Source organism: Ovis aries, chromosome 11 (assembly GCF_016772045.2).
Source record: "Ovis aries strain OAR_USU_Benz2616 breed Rambouillet chromosome 11, ARS-UI_Ramb_v3.0, whole genome shotgun sequence".
NCBI classification, from domain to species: Eukaryota; Metazoa; Chordata; class Mammalia; order Artiodactyla; family Bovidae; genus Ovis; species Ovis aries.
Window position 1 is genome coordinate 21,454,043 of NC_056064.1, and position 14,840 is coordinate 21,468,882.

Consider the following 14,840-nt stretch of genomic DNA (forward strand, 5'->3'; position numbering starts at 1 on the left):
GTGTGCCAGTAAAACTTTATTTACAATAACAAGCATCAGGCTGAGTTTAGCCTGTGTGTGTGTGTGTGTGCTCAGCCATGTCTGACTCTTTTGCAACCTTATGGACTATAGACTGCCAGGCCTCTCTATCCATGGGATTTTTCCAGGCAAGAATACTGGAGTGGGTTGCCATTTCCTCCTCCAGGGGATTTTAGTGTATAGACAGTGGTTTTTAACCCTTGATGTAAGTTATCGGGAGGTCTCTAGGAACATTAGTTGTACAGTTTTTGATTATTTTTAAAATTTATTTGGAGCAAGAAAGAATTTTATTTATTTTTCAATTCTGCCTTTTAAATCTGTGTTTAAAACAAATAATGAAGACTTTCTGTTTGAGGCATGGCAAGGTATCTTTTGATTTCACATAGAGCTAATATGCCTATTTATTTCTGTTTCTGTTTTAGTTGGTTGACAGGACTAGAATTGTGATTGTCCCTTCTCTAAATCCAGATGGGCGAGAGAAAGCACAAGAGAAAGACTGTGCTTCCAAGACAGGACAGACAAATGCTCATGGCAAAGACCTGGATACAGACTTCACAAGTAAGACTTATTTTTAGGCCATTAAAGTACTTTGCAGATAATTTTGTTTCTCTGTGCTAGGAGATTGGTTAATCCTGTTATTTAAATGAGTAAGGGGTGCTTTTTTGTCTAGGATGTACAGTATAAATGAATAGAGACATCTTAAAAACTTTGCAGGTTTCCTTGTTTTACATTTGCAAAGGTAATTCAAGTTTTTTCTTCAAAATCCAATATTGGGGAGAAGTTTCCATCACTAGTCATACAGAGATGGATATTCTCTCTCTACTCTCTTATATATGTGTGTACACACACACACACGATGTAGGTGTATGTTGATTTGAAGGGGCCTGTTTCTTATTTACTTAAATATAAGGATCATCAGCTATAGATATTCTGCAACTTTTTCTACTGGATACATCACTGATATCTGTCTATTTTAATGCTTACAAATCTCTAACATTCTTATTAATGGCATTTTAGTATGCTATTAATGTATGGTAGTACTCTAATTTATTCAACAATTTCCCTGCTGGACATTTAATTTCGTTCTAATTTTTTGTTCTTGCAAACAATGCTGCAGAAAATTTCTGAAAATCTTATTTTCTTTCAAAAACAGGTTATCATTTTATAAGGGAGGATATATCTATCTCTTTTTGTTTCCAGTAAGAATTTTCTTAAACTTGCTAAGAGTCATTGACCTTTCAACATTATCTAAAATATGTAAAACTCAAGATAACCTGCCTCCTAGGATATATCTTTCTTTCTTGAGATAGTGGCTTATGGTGTAATAAAGTATTTACAGATTTTGTAAGTTAACCTTTTGACTATGTTCAAGTAGGGAATATTTTCTTAGCTGTTCATACTAAAATTTTAAAACTCGGTATTTTATGTTTGACTTTTCTATTTTTTAGGTAATGCCTCCCAACCTGAGACTAAAGCCATCATTGAAAACTTGATTCAGAAACAGGACTTCAGTCTTTCTGTTGCTCTAGATGGTGGTTCGGTGCTGGTCACATACCCATATGACAAGCCAGTGCAAACAGGTATGTAGAATGTTACTTTACATATATAGCATTTAAGCTTAGATAGGAAATTTCAAATTTCAATTATGTAATGTCCCTTCTGAAACTTTTTAAAATGGTGAGTCTTTGAGCACACTGCATGAATAACCAGCCTAAGAAGACTGTACACCCCTCAACAGTTCAGACAGTTCCTTGTAGGAGGGAGCCTAGCTTTATTTAGTGTAGCCATCTTGTCACACCTGTTCAGTTCACTCCATAATCTTTTATGGAATGGTTATTATATCTGTAGATATTGGAAATACAAAAGTGAATAAGACACAGTGCTCGCCCCAAGAAATTCATATCATGTGACTGGTTCCAAATAGGAAAAGGTGTACGTCAAGCCTGTATATTGTCACCCTGCTTATTTAACTTATATGCAGAGTACATCATGAGAAACGCTGGGCTGGAAGAAGCATAAGCTGGAATCAAGATTGCCAGGAGAAATGTCAATCACCTCAGATATGCAGATGACACCACCCTTATGACAGAAAGTGAAGAGGAACTCAAAAGCCTCTTGATGAAAGTGAAAGAGGAGAGTGAAAAAGTTGGCTTAAAGCTCAACATTCAGAAAATGAAGATCATGGCATCTGGTCCCATCACTTCATGGGAAATGTATGGGAAGACAGTGAAAACAGTGTCAGACTTTATTTTTGGGGGCTCCAAAATCACTGCAGATGGTGATTGCAGCCATGAAATTAAAAGACGCTTATTCCTTGGAAGGAAAGTTATGACCAACCTAGATAGCATATTCAAAAGCAGAGACATTACTTTGTCAACAAACGTCTGTCTAGTCAAGGCTGTGGTTTTTCCAGTGGTCATGTATGGATGTAAGAGTTGGACTGTAAAGAAAGCTGAGTGCCGAAGAATTGATACTTTTGAACTGTGGTGTTGGAGAAGGCTCTTGAGAGTCCCTTGGACTGCAAGGAGATCCAACCAGTCCATTCTGAAGGAGATCAGCCCTGGGTGTTCTTTGGAAGGACTGATGCTAAAGCTGAAACTCTAATACTTTGGCCACCTCATGTGAAGAGTTGACTCTTTGGAAAAGACTCTGATGCTAGGAGGGAGTGGGGGCAGGAGGAGAAGGGGACAACAGAGGATGAGATGGCTGGATGGCATCACCGACTCGATGGACGTGAGTTTGAGTGAACTCTGGGAGTTGGTGGTGGACAGGGAGGCCTGGTGTGCTGCAATTCATTGGGTCGCAAAGAGTCGGACACGACTGAGCAACTGAAGTGGACTGAACTGAATCAAACATGGAAAGTGAAAGTGAAAGTTGCTCAGTTGTGTCCGACTCTTTGCAAGCCCATGGACTATATATAGTCCATGGAATTCTCCAGGCAAGAATACTGGAGCGGTTGTCCCACAACACAGACAGATTCTTTACCAGCAGAGCCACAAGGGAAACCCATGAATACTGGAGTGGGTAGTGTTTCCCTTATCCGGTGGATATTCCTGACCCAGGAATTGAACCAGGGTCCTCCTGCATTGCAAGCGGATTCTTTATTAACTGAGCTATCAGGGAAGCAATGGTACTGAATTCCCCTCTCCTGCTTTAAACTGTGCCTGACTGATTGCGCCTTGTGGGGAGTTAAACAGTTACCTGTTGAATCTACCTGAGGCCATTATATGTGGAGATAATTTGTGTCGTTTTCGATACATTTTCAGGCTTACAAGGAATATTGTAATTAGGCCACAGTTGCCTCCAAATGTAGTAAAACATACCAAAATAGGTTTGTATTTTTCTGCAGTGACTTGTTAAACTCACAGTGCCTTTTAATATAAGAAAGTTGCTTCTCTTCTTGGTCAGATTATCCTGAGGTGAACAGACTAGAGTAGTTCAGTCACTCAGTTGTATCCAGCTTTTTGCAACCCCATGGACTGCAGCACACCAGGCTTCCCTATCCATCACCAACTCCCAGATTTTGCTCAAACTCATGACCATTGAGTCAGTGATGCCATCTAACCATCTCATCCTCTGTCATCCCCTTCTCCTCCCACCTTCAATCTTTCCCAGCATCAGGGTCTTTTCCAGTGAGTCAGTTCTTCACATCAGGTGGCCAGAGAATTGGAGTTTCATCTTCAATATCAGTCCTTCCAATGAATATTCAGGACTGATTTCCTTTAGGATTGACTGGTTTGATCTCCTTGCAGTCCAAGGGACTCTCAAGAGTCTTCTTCAACACCACAGTGCAAAAGCATCAGTTCTTCAGCGCTCAGCTTTCTTTATAGTCCAACTCTCACATCCATACATGACTACTGGAAAAATCATATCTTTGACTAGATGCACCTTTGCTGGCAAAGTAATGTCTCTGCTTTTTAATATGCTATCTAGGTTGGTCATAACTTTTCTTCCAAGGAGCAAGCACCTTTTAATTTCATGGCTGCAGTCACCATCTGCAGTGATTTTGGAGTCCAAGAAAATAAAGCCTGTCACTGTTTCCATTGTTTCCTTACCTATTTGCCATGAACTGATGGGACCAGATGACATGATCTTAGCTTTTTGAATGTTGAGTTTTAGGCCAGCTTTTTCACTCTCCTCTTTTACTTTCATTAAGAGGCTCTTCAGTTCCTCTTCACTTTCTGCCATAAGGGTGGTGTCATCTGCATATCTGAGGTTATTGATATTTCTCCCGGCAATCTTGATTCCAGCTTGTGCTTCCTCCAGCCCGGCATGTCTCATGATATACTCTGCATCTAAGTTAAATAAGCAAGGTGACCGTATATAGCCTTGATGTACTCCTTTCCCTATTTGGGGTGAACAGAACCATGTACTTAATTATAATAACTCCTTAATCAACTTCCTCAAGGCACAAGATTTACTCAAAGGAAAGGAATGTGATTTCTGTGTCCATAAAATTGAACTTGGAGAAAAGTCCTTTCGATTTCTCTGCTAACTTCTGAACTTTTCTTTTTGCAGTGGAAAACAAAGAGACTCTAAAGCATCTGGCATCTCTTTATGCAAATAACCATCCATCGATGCATATGGGTCAGCCCAGTTGCCCCAATAAATCAGGTAGGTATTTACCCTACCCTTTGTTATTGTTGTTGCTGTTTGGAGAGAGGACAAGGACTTGCCTTATCTGATCTTATTGACACTACATTTCTCAATGCTTTTATAGATGAGAATATTCCAGGAGGAGTAATGCGTGGAGCAGAATGGCACAGTCACCTGGGCAGCATGAAGGTATGTTTTATAGAATACAGCGAGAATGGGATTGTAAATACGTACCGGACATGGAATGAAAGAATAGGTGGCTTTTCTGATACGGTGAAGTGAATGAACTCGCTCAATACTCTCTAATAATCTAAATGGGAAAAGAATTTGTAAAAGAAAAGATACGTGTATATGTAGAACTGAATCACTCTGCTGTATACATGAAACTAACACAACATTGTTAATCAGCTATACTCCAATATAAAATAAAGATATTTTTAAAGAGAAGCAGCCTAAGTCAGTTAGAATATGAGGCGTAATGGAGAGCAACAGAGGATAAGAATGGAAGAGAGTTTGAGGCTTTGAATGCTTTGCTTTAGTAAGGAATGGGAAGCCATTGAGCTTTCGAACAGGGATATGGTGACGTGATCTGAGCTGTGCTATGGAAAAATGAATCTCTTAACAGGGGGTTAAGATGGTCTGGAGGAAGGAGAGACTGTGGTGCAGGGAGACCGGTTTAGAATAGCCTAGACAAGAACAATGAAGGCCGAGACTAGAAAAGTGGCGATGGGGGTGGGGTCAAGGGATGACGTTTCAGAGCTACTGTAGAGGTGGAGTTCACCAGAGTTGGCGAATTCTAGGTGATAGCAAGAAATCAAAGACAAATGATTCCATAGCCGTGTGATAAAATGAGTTATTAACTGAACTGAATCAGGAAGAAGAATTTTGGTAGTCAGGGGAAGGTGGGAAGTTAGGTTTTGGAACTTGTCCACACCAGTAGTTCCTCCCTAAATATTTGCTATATTGCGGTATGGTAGGCTTGAGCCCCCAGGTTGCAGGTATCAGAGAGTAAGTACTTGTGCTCCTGCCTCTAAGAACTTCGAAAACAGCAGTAACAGCAATGAAGTTCCAGGATTTAAAGGGAAGCTGACACTCTGCATGTACTTTTCATTTATTCAACAAACCATAAAAACAACCCCTCTACCAACCAGGCACTGTGGGAAGCACTGGAGATGTACAAATGAATTAGACATAACCCCGGTCTTAAGAATCCTCTTAGGAGTAGATGTGTTTGTGACTGATTATAATACCAAGGGGTTTATTTATATTTGCTGTGAAATGCTTTACAGATTCTTTGTTTACATCAGCCAAGTTGTCTTTTTATTCCATTCATCCCATTTGAGCATTACAAAGCCCCATTCTTCCTTGTGCTTGCTCATCTTCCTACATTTCTTTGTGAATTTTATATTCCAGGATTATAGTGTCACCTACGGCCACTGTCCGGAGATCACAGTGTATACAAGTTGCTGCTACTTTCCTAGTGCAGCACAACTCCCTTCGTTGTGGGCAGAAAATAAGAAGTCTCTGCTCAGCATGTTGGTGGAGGTGAGTAATCCTCTTTTAGAAGCAAACTGCCAGGAGTATGTTCAATGGAAACATTTATCAGAACGTTTTCTTCATCTCTTAGCAAAATTTCTGCGTTATTATTTTTTAATAATTTTGTTTATTTTTATTTATTTATTTCTGGCCGTGCTGGGTCTTCATTGGCGTGCTGGCTTTTCTCTAGCTGGGGCAGGGGACTCCTTTTCACTGCAGCACTCGGGCTTCTCTCTGCGGGGGCTTCTCCTGCTGTGGAGCAGGGCTCCAGGGCATGTGGGCTCAGGAGCTGCGGCTCCCAGGCTCTAGAGCACAGGCTCTCAGTAGTTGTGGCATGGGGGCACAGTTGCTCTGCAGCATGTGGGATCTTCCCAGATCAGGGATCAAACCCATGTCTGACACTGACCGGTGGATTCTTTACCACTGAGCCACCAGGGAAGCCTCAATATTATTTATTTTAAATGACATAGAAAGGAGAGTTTTATTCCTTTTATATTGCCTAAATAGGTGCCATGAGTTCACATATCTGCTGTATGATGAGGTAATTTAACCCTGTGAGATGCCGCAGGTTCTTCCATTGGACTGTCACACAGTGTAACTCCTGAGGTGGGAAGTAAAGCATTCAAGGCATAGGAGATTTGGGTTCTAACATTTTAGGCTTGACTATATCAGAGTCCCCTTTTCACTTATTTCCATCTCTGTGCCTCTGCAGCAGTGAATGAGTCGCCAACAAGGTCAGAGTCAGTGGGGAGGGAGGAATAAGCCAGCCTTCTGGAGGGTTTTTGGGGGGGGTTTATGTCATGTCTCAAGCTATCACTCCTCAGATATCTGGCATCATGAAAATGTCGACTAAAAAATTATTCACAGCCTAAAAGTTGCAAGTTATGTTTTATTCGGTGAGAGCTTTTAGGACCTAAAGCCCAGGAGGCAGCATCTTCAGTAACCCTGAAAGAACTGCTCTAAGGAAGTTGGGGAGCAGCCAGGATATATAGAACTTTTGCTACAAAGGGCAGGTAGTCTTAACATCAGAAGATTGTTGTTAATTAAAGAAAACCAGATATCTCAAGTTAAGGAAGTTAGCCATTTTCTGTACATGGGAAGATGCAAGAGAGTGAGCCCACTGAGCTCATTCCTTTGATATGCACCTCAGCTGTCTGGGGCCAGTACACTGTGTTTTCACATTCGGAGTTTTCTCAGGGCTCACCATGAGGAGTGGCTGCAGTCTGATGGCTGCTAGAAGGCAAGTATTCTTCTGCTTCCTAAGTTCCCTCAGGGCTTACCAGCTCACCATCTGCTGTGGCTACAATCGCTGATGACCGTGACATTCTTTGTTTGCTGATAGGCAGGCAATATTTCCATTTATCAAAAACACAAATTTATATCTTAAACATTTTTTTTTCAGGTTCATAAGGGAGTTCATGGATTTGTTAAAGATAAGACTGGAAAGCCAATCTCTAAAGCAGTCATTGTGCTCAATGAAGGAATAAAGGTACACACAAAAGACGGAGGTTATTTCCATGTACTGTTAGCCCCAGGTGTCCATAACATCAATGCCATCGCTGATGGCTATCAGCAACAACATTCACAGGTAAGAAACTCAACTTGAGTGGTATAACGTAAATTCTTGTTATTCATAATACTCCTAGAAACAGGAATATATATATGTTAGATATATATGTTAGTTGCCTAGTCGTGTCCAACTCTTTGTGACCCTGTGGACTATAGCCCACCAGTCTCCTCTGTCCATGGAATTCTCCAGGCAAAAATACTGAAGTGGGTTGCCATTTCCTTCTTCAAGGGACCTTCCCAACCCAGGGATCAAACCCAGGTCTCCCACACTGCAGGCAGATTCTTTACTGGCTGAGCCACCAGGGAAGCCTAAGAATACTGGAATGGGTAGCCTATCCCTTCTCCAGGGGATCTTTCCGACCCAGAAGTCGAACCGGGGTCTTCTGCATTGCAGGCAGATTCTTTACCAGCTGAGCTACCAGGGATTAAACTTCTGTTTAACATTAAACTCTTGTTACGAAGCTTGTAGGCAACAAAGAAAAAGGGACCATCTCCTGATTATGATAGTTATCTTTCTATCCTTTAGCAACAAAAGGAAATTTTTGTAGCATTTTGTATACTTTAGATGACAACCAACCATCTCCTTGGTTTGCTGTAAAGGCCCTAGGAACATAGAGTGGATATAGTATACCATAAGTGATCACTGCAGATAGTGACTGCAGCCATGAAATTAAAAGACACTTGCTCCTTGGAAGAAAAGTTATGACCAACCTAGATAGCATATTCAAAAGCAGAGACATTACTTTGCCAGCTAAGGTCCGTCTAGTCAAGGCTATGGTTTTTCCTGTGGTCATGTATGGATGTGAGAGTTGGACTGTGAGGAAGGCTGAGCGCCAAAGAATTGCTGCTTTTGAACTGTGGTGTTGGAGAAGACTCTTGAGAGTTCCTTGGACTGGAGGGAGATCCAACTAGTCCATTCTGAAGGAGATCAACCCTGGGATTTCTTTGGAAGGAATGATGCTAAAGCTGAAACTCCAGTACTTTGGCCACCTCATGCAAAGAGTCGACTCACTGGAAAAAACTCTGATGCTGGGGGGGGATTGGGGGCAGGAGGAGAAAGGGATGAGATGGCTGGATGGCATCACGGACTCGATGGACGTGAGTCTGAGTGAACTCCGGGAGATGGTGATGGACAGGAAGGCCTGGCGTGCTGCAATTCATGGGGTCGCAAAGAGTCAGACACGACTGAGCAACTGAACTGAACTGAAACTTTTTCCTCATTCTTACATTTTATCTTCCTAGGTCTTTGTGCGCCATGATGCTGCAAGTTCTGTGGTAATAGTCTTTGACACAGATAACCGGATCTTTGGTTTGCCAAGGGAGCTTGTGGTAACTGTATCAGGTAAATTTTCTGTAGTCGAAGTTAAAAACTCATCCTGACATTTCAGGTTGAGAGTGGATCAGCTCCACAGTCATTTGAACCTTCTCCTCTACTGTCTTCTACCTAAACATGATTTTCCTGGAATATTTTCCCGTATGTTCTCACAGCTTGCCCCTTCCCCATTTTCTGGTCTATACTCAAATGTCATCTCCACAGAGAGGCCTTCCTCCCTGATTACCCTAGCTAAAATAATACCGCTATCACTGTCTCTGCCTCACATGTTTGGGTTAAAATACTTCTCACTAGCTGCCATTACATTATATGTTTAGTCATTTATTTGTCTGTATATTATCTCCCCCACTAAAACATGAGCTCTGACAGGAAAGGGCTTTTATCTGCCTCCCCAGTGCCTAGAACCACGGGTGGCATGTAGTGGGTCTTAAGGAAGAGCCACTTCACTGTTGGTTGAATGAATAACTTGCAAAGATCATAAGTCCTTTGGACTTTGACTTATATTAGTTCTGTTTTTCCCATGATCCTGGAAGGAGGGAATATTTGTTTCCTCCAGGATTAATGTGCCGTTGCTTGAATTACTGAAAGTTTAAGAAGGAAAAAATGTGGTAAAACAATAAATACTATGCTGTATTGTATCTTTGGACACAAAGAACCTTGGTTTGTTTCTAAGGAGAGCTTGAACCTGTTAGAAAATAACCAAGTTTTATTATAGGGTGTGTTGGGGAGAGATCCTTGGTTGAGAGAGACTCATATTTTTGGAAACATGGGCAAATCATGGGGCCTTTTTTGTGGTGTTTATAGTAGACTAGTTCTTAACTTGAACCAGATAAAGCATGAATCACAAAGTGCTTAGAAAGACAGAAGCTGGGATCCAGTTTAAATCTGACTCTGCCACCTATTTGCTATTGTGCCATTAATTTTTATTATGATTTTATTAGTTGTATTTTATCATCCTTAGACTCTTATTCTGATGAAAATTTACTGGAAAGGAAAAGTAGAAGTCATTGATTGATTTTAAAAAGCCAGTTACACAGCATTAGCCATAGTCTGCATTATGGTAAAAGAAAAAAATATATTTGTACACATATACACATGCATGAAGGAAAATCCAGAAAAAATATGCACTAGGGTTGTTAAAAATGATCTCAGGATAATGGAAATGTGAGGAAGTAGAGTTTGGGGTTTGGGTTTTTAGTATTTTGCTTATTGATAGTTTTCTAATTTTGTGCATAATACATGTTACTACTTCTATAATAATAAAAGGTTGTTTTTAAGTGCATGAAATAAATAAATGAAGGGAATATGCTAAAAAGTGCCATTGTAAGCAGCTGCTTATTTGCATCCTTCAGCTGGAGCTCCAGTCACGTGATGGTTCTGTTTGACAGGTGCCACCATGTCGGCATTGATCCTAACAGCTTGCATTATCTGGTGCATCTGCTCAATCAAGTCTAACAGACACAAGGATGGCTTTCATCGGCTCAGGCAGCATCATGATGAATATGAAGATGAAATTCGCATGATGTCAACTGGCTCCAAGAAGTCTCTCTTAAGCCATGAGTTCCAGGACGAAACAGACACTGAGGAGGAAACGTTATATTCCAGCAAACATTGAAACACACGCCTTGCATCTCTCCCAGCATAAGTACCAAGCAAAGTCACAGTTCTTTTTGGGAGATACTGCATCGAGGAGAGAGACTGTCTTGTGTCTTCAAAGAGCTTTGGGAAGTTAACTTGCTAAATTTGTATTCTCTGTGAATTTGGCTGCAGTTTTGAACTTCCCCTCCTTAAAGTACTCTTACCTTAAAAAAAAAAAAAATCTGCTTTCTATTTATGCAGCAGAGATGGGACAGCCACTTCGTTTTTCTTTTATAATTTAAGATGAGCTGTTTGGAGCTTATGTTGCAACTGCACAAAGCCAACTAGTGGATGTTGTCTTTTGCACATCAGGTGGTTTACTAGTGGCTTTAGCTTTTTCTCTTTATTTTAAATGGCCAAAAGAATCCAGAAACATTAAGGCAGGGACAGCAGTCAGAATCTGACATAAAGCTTTAAAAACTCACTTTTTTTTTAAACCTATTGAGGAGTACTTCTCTCTAGTTATTGAATAGCTGGAGTTTCTCTTATTATTCAGGTTTAATGGAGGCTGAATTGATTTTGAAACTTATATAGAGCATTAGGAAATGAATAAATGGGCTTCTGTATTGGGCTTTCTACCTGTTCCAAGGCTAGATCAGAACTGGTGGGCTGTGCTCTAAGCACAGAGGATTTCTCTACCTCTCTTTAAGGTTTAGCAAAGTTCTAAACATCCCCATTTTAAGGGATAACTCATTGACTCTGTTGTAAAAAGATCTCAATGTCCACTTGAGTAGAGCCAAGAAGGAGATCTAGCAAAAGCTAAAACTCATGTTGCCTATCTTTTAACAAGGTAAAAACCCACAGGTGCTGTTGCTTTTATCTGTGAAGCACTAGTTTATTCTAGGAATGCCTAATTCTCTAATACTTCCTAAATTCGAACCTTTTTTCTATGTTGTACACTTAGGGTTTTCAGATGACCTGGCAATCGACAAGATCTGAATTCTACTGAAAATACCTGGAAGTATGGAAGAAACCTCCTTGCACACTCTTAACCTACATTTGAACACAAAATATCTACACTTCATGTGCAGCCCAGGCCGGCACCCTCTCATAGCATCCTGTTACTGAAATAGCTTGGCCAGCCTTATTCATAAAGGCCTCTGCAAGTGATTGGGTTCTTTGTCCTAATGTTTAATTTGGCAGTCTCTTCTTGATCAACCAATTTTGTTGAAAGTTCAGTTGAAAGCACTTAAATATGGCTCCCTCTATTAAAAAACAAACAAACATAAACACCATAGTGAGAAAGTATCATCTTCAGTGCCACTGAAGTTATTGCAAATGCCTAAAAGATTTGCATTTTACTGTGTCTGTGATATTATGCTATTCAATGGAAATGATGCTTTTTTGTGAGTATGAGTCTTACCAATGATCTAACGCTTTAATACCTTGGAATGTTTTAACGGCCAAGTTGCTGCTGAACTTGTACTAAATCAGGGGATCAAAAAACTTGCTCTCATCTTTTCAAGTTGAATTCTATATCCATTCATGTATCAGTCGTCCCAAAGCTTTCACATGGAGTGATTCACCACCCACCTAGGTCATTCAACCCAGTTTCCTGAGAAATGTACCCAAAGTAGCTTTATGCAGAGAGATCTGGTTTAGCAGGAATAATGGTCATGAAATTTATTACTGAGTATCTGTAGTCTAATTTGGGTGGTTCAGGGTTAAGCCCTTCTGGTATTAACTCTGTTATCAACACAACTCTCAGTTTTGAGCCCTTGCCACCCTGCTCTCAGTTCACCACATGCACAGAACAGACGTCATGAGGTTCTGGAGCTTAATGAAATATACATGATTTAGTTTCTTCTGATAATACTTTACATTTTCCTTAAGGGGCTGATGTGGTGGCATTGCTCTTTTCAGCTTTATTTTTAAGAGTGCAAAGTCAGAAAACCCACAAAGGGCCTATAGAGTGGCTGGCTCCACTTGGGACAACTGCAGGTAGAAGTGAAACAAAGTTCACGAGACACCCTTCAACTTTATTAACATTGGTCTTCACTAGAGGATGCCTTTTAAATTCATTTCTCTCTTGAATGAAACAGATCTTTCACTGTACCTCACAGTGACTGGAGTCCATGCCTTTGCAGCATGTGTAAAATATTTTTAGAGATGAACATATAAATAGTTCTTTTAATAATGTTTCCTGAAAGGAAAGCCAAATTCTGCTCTAAATCTTGAACCTCTGATGAATTTCTAAATGATGCATTGCTCTGGAAAACAAGGCCTTCTCAGCCTGTGTTACCTGTTAACATGAATGTACAGGATCATGACTACTAAGACTGTGTTCTCTGCCCCACTTGGTCTTTTATTTGTGGATCTAATGTAATATTAGACCACATTAACTGCTTAAGGCATTGAAGCCATACGGCATGGGGAATGCATTTCTTCAGTATTTCTCCTAGAGGCTTTCCATTTCCCTGGAGTCATGGAGGCAAGTAAGTATCACAGTATTAAGAAATTTGCCCAAAACCTGAGTTGTGCCTTTTTTTTACTCACAAGGCGTTTTTTTATTTTTTGTCCTGGTGATCAGTGTGTAAGCCTTCTTCCCTCGCAACTCCTTAATAAAAGCAAAGTGATTGAGTAGGTCATGTTCAAAGTGTCTGCCTGTGTAAATGCACTTGTACTGATTATACAGTTCAATAAGAACTCAAGTTAATTTCAGAAGGAAAGGCCCTTTGGTTTTGATGTATTTTGCTGAACATTTGAGTAGTGGTTGGGACCCCATCCAGTTGAGGAATGCTTACAATTCTCTTTGGAGGGAATGTGCTTTGGGACTTTGTCATCCTCCAGAAAGGAAACAGAATGTGTATTTGGCCCAGTGTGATTGACTGGTTAACGTTTGGTAACTTTCACCTGAATGAGGTTTGCTGAATTAATGAGTATTGCACGTAAAACTAACTCTGAATTGGCAAATAAATAAAAGGTAGTGCTGATGACTGCGCTTATTGTGTTTCTGAGGTAACACCAGGTTACTCAGTATAACCATGACCTGTTCTTCTATTTCCATTTATTCTCAGCAGTAAATCATTTTATTTTCCTGTGGTCAGAAATGCACTTGTGCCAGGTTTTGTCCTTGCTGTATTAAAAGCTTCTTGGCTGCAAATGCCATCATAGTGCCCTACGTTATGGTTCTTGAGCAGAATCATTTTTAACAGTAGCAACTTTAATGTTACTACAAAAATTCCGCTACGGTCAATGTTCAGTGATTTTCTAGCTAGCAAATTTTTGATAAGTATTTGGATTTCTGATTTGCTGTAATTAAAGCAGATTTGGGGGGGTACGATTAGAGCCCTTGATTAATGTCAGGTAAACTTGGATTTCCAGTTCAGGAAGAAATATTTCCCAATACCCAATTCTCCTGTTTTTAGCAATAATTCATGAATATTTCACTTGACTTTCAGAATATTATCCTAGTTGATTTTGATTTGGCAGAATCTATTGTGAAATTAGAAAACAGGCTACCATTTTGAGGCAGTTGGATATAAATTCTATAAATGTGTATGACTCTGGCTTTTATAAATGGCATAACATGAGTGTACAAGCTACATTCTCTGCTGGCCATGCTGCAGATTTTCTGGAGGTATGACATAGTGGTATTTTTCTACTCTCAGACTAAAAATCAACTTTTCACCTCTCCACTTTTTCAGAGTGACATTCCCCAGCTCCAGAACAATCTATAGCTATTTACATGAGGTGCCCAAGACTCCTTCATCTCAAGTGCTTCAGTCTTTGGTTTATTATCATGCACTGTGCCTTCAAAACGAAATTTTTAAAAGGGACTTTAAATGAAGCTTAATAGTAGTTTAAAAAAGTCAATCTGTGTAATTTATGTGAAATCTAACTGTAATGAGGTCCTTTCTGTTTTTTATATGTAAACAGATCTACTAATCCTGTATAAAGGTTATTTTATGATGTCTGTCTTTGTGTTTTGTCTCATAATCTTTTTTCGAAAGCAGTAGACCAGAAAAGGTTATTGTCTCAATTCAAAAGTTACAGATTTAGTGTTTCTACCTATTTGAGGGGAAAAATAGTACCAGACAAGGAATACAGGTTGTTAGCTGTAGAGTGTTTCTGTCTTCACGAATTGGCTTAACATAAAACTATGTTTCTGGAATAATTACATAGTAGCCAGAGGTCAGCTAGATTGATG

General features: G+C 40.0%; 1 protein-coding gene across 1 annotated transcript in view; it reads left to right on the forward strand.

Annotated features, from left to right (window-relative positions):
• CPD (carboxypeptidase D) overlaps positions 1 to 14,606 on the forward strand; it is a 71,901-nt gene extending 57,295 nt beyond the window's left edge. Inside the window, exons 14-21 of the mRNA XM_015098556.4 lie at positions 441 to 576; positions 1,467 to 1,598; positions 4,537 to 4,632; positions 4,739 to 4,803; positions 6,028 to 6,159; positions 7,553 to 7,738; positions 8,962 to 9,061; positions 10,441 to 14,606. Of these exons, the coding sequence (XP_014954042.2) occupies positions 441 to 576; positions 1,467 to 1,598; positions 4,537 to 4,632; positions 4,739 to 4,803; positions 6,028 to 6,159; positions 7,553 to 7,738; positions 8,962 to 9,061; positions 10,441 to 10,667 (1,074 nt within the window). The 3' untranslated portion in view covers positions 10,668 to 14,606. The remainder of the gene's footprint in view (positions 1 to 440; positions 577 to 1,466; positions 1,599 to 4,536; positions 4,633 to 4,738; positions 4,804 to 6,027; positions 6,160 to 7,552; positions 7,739 to 8,961; positions 9,062 to 10,440) is intronic.
• Positions 14,607 to 14,840: the final 234 nt, after the last annotated feature.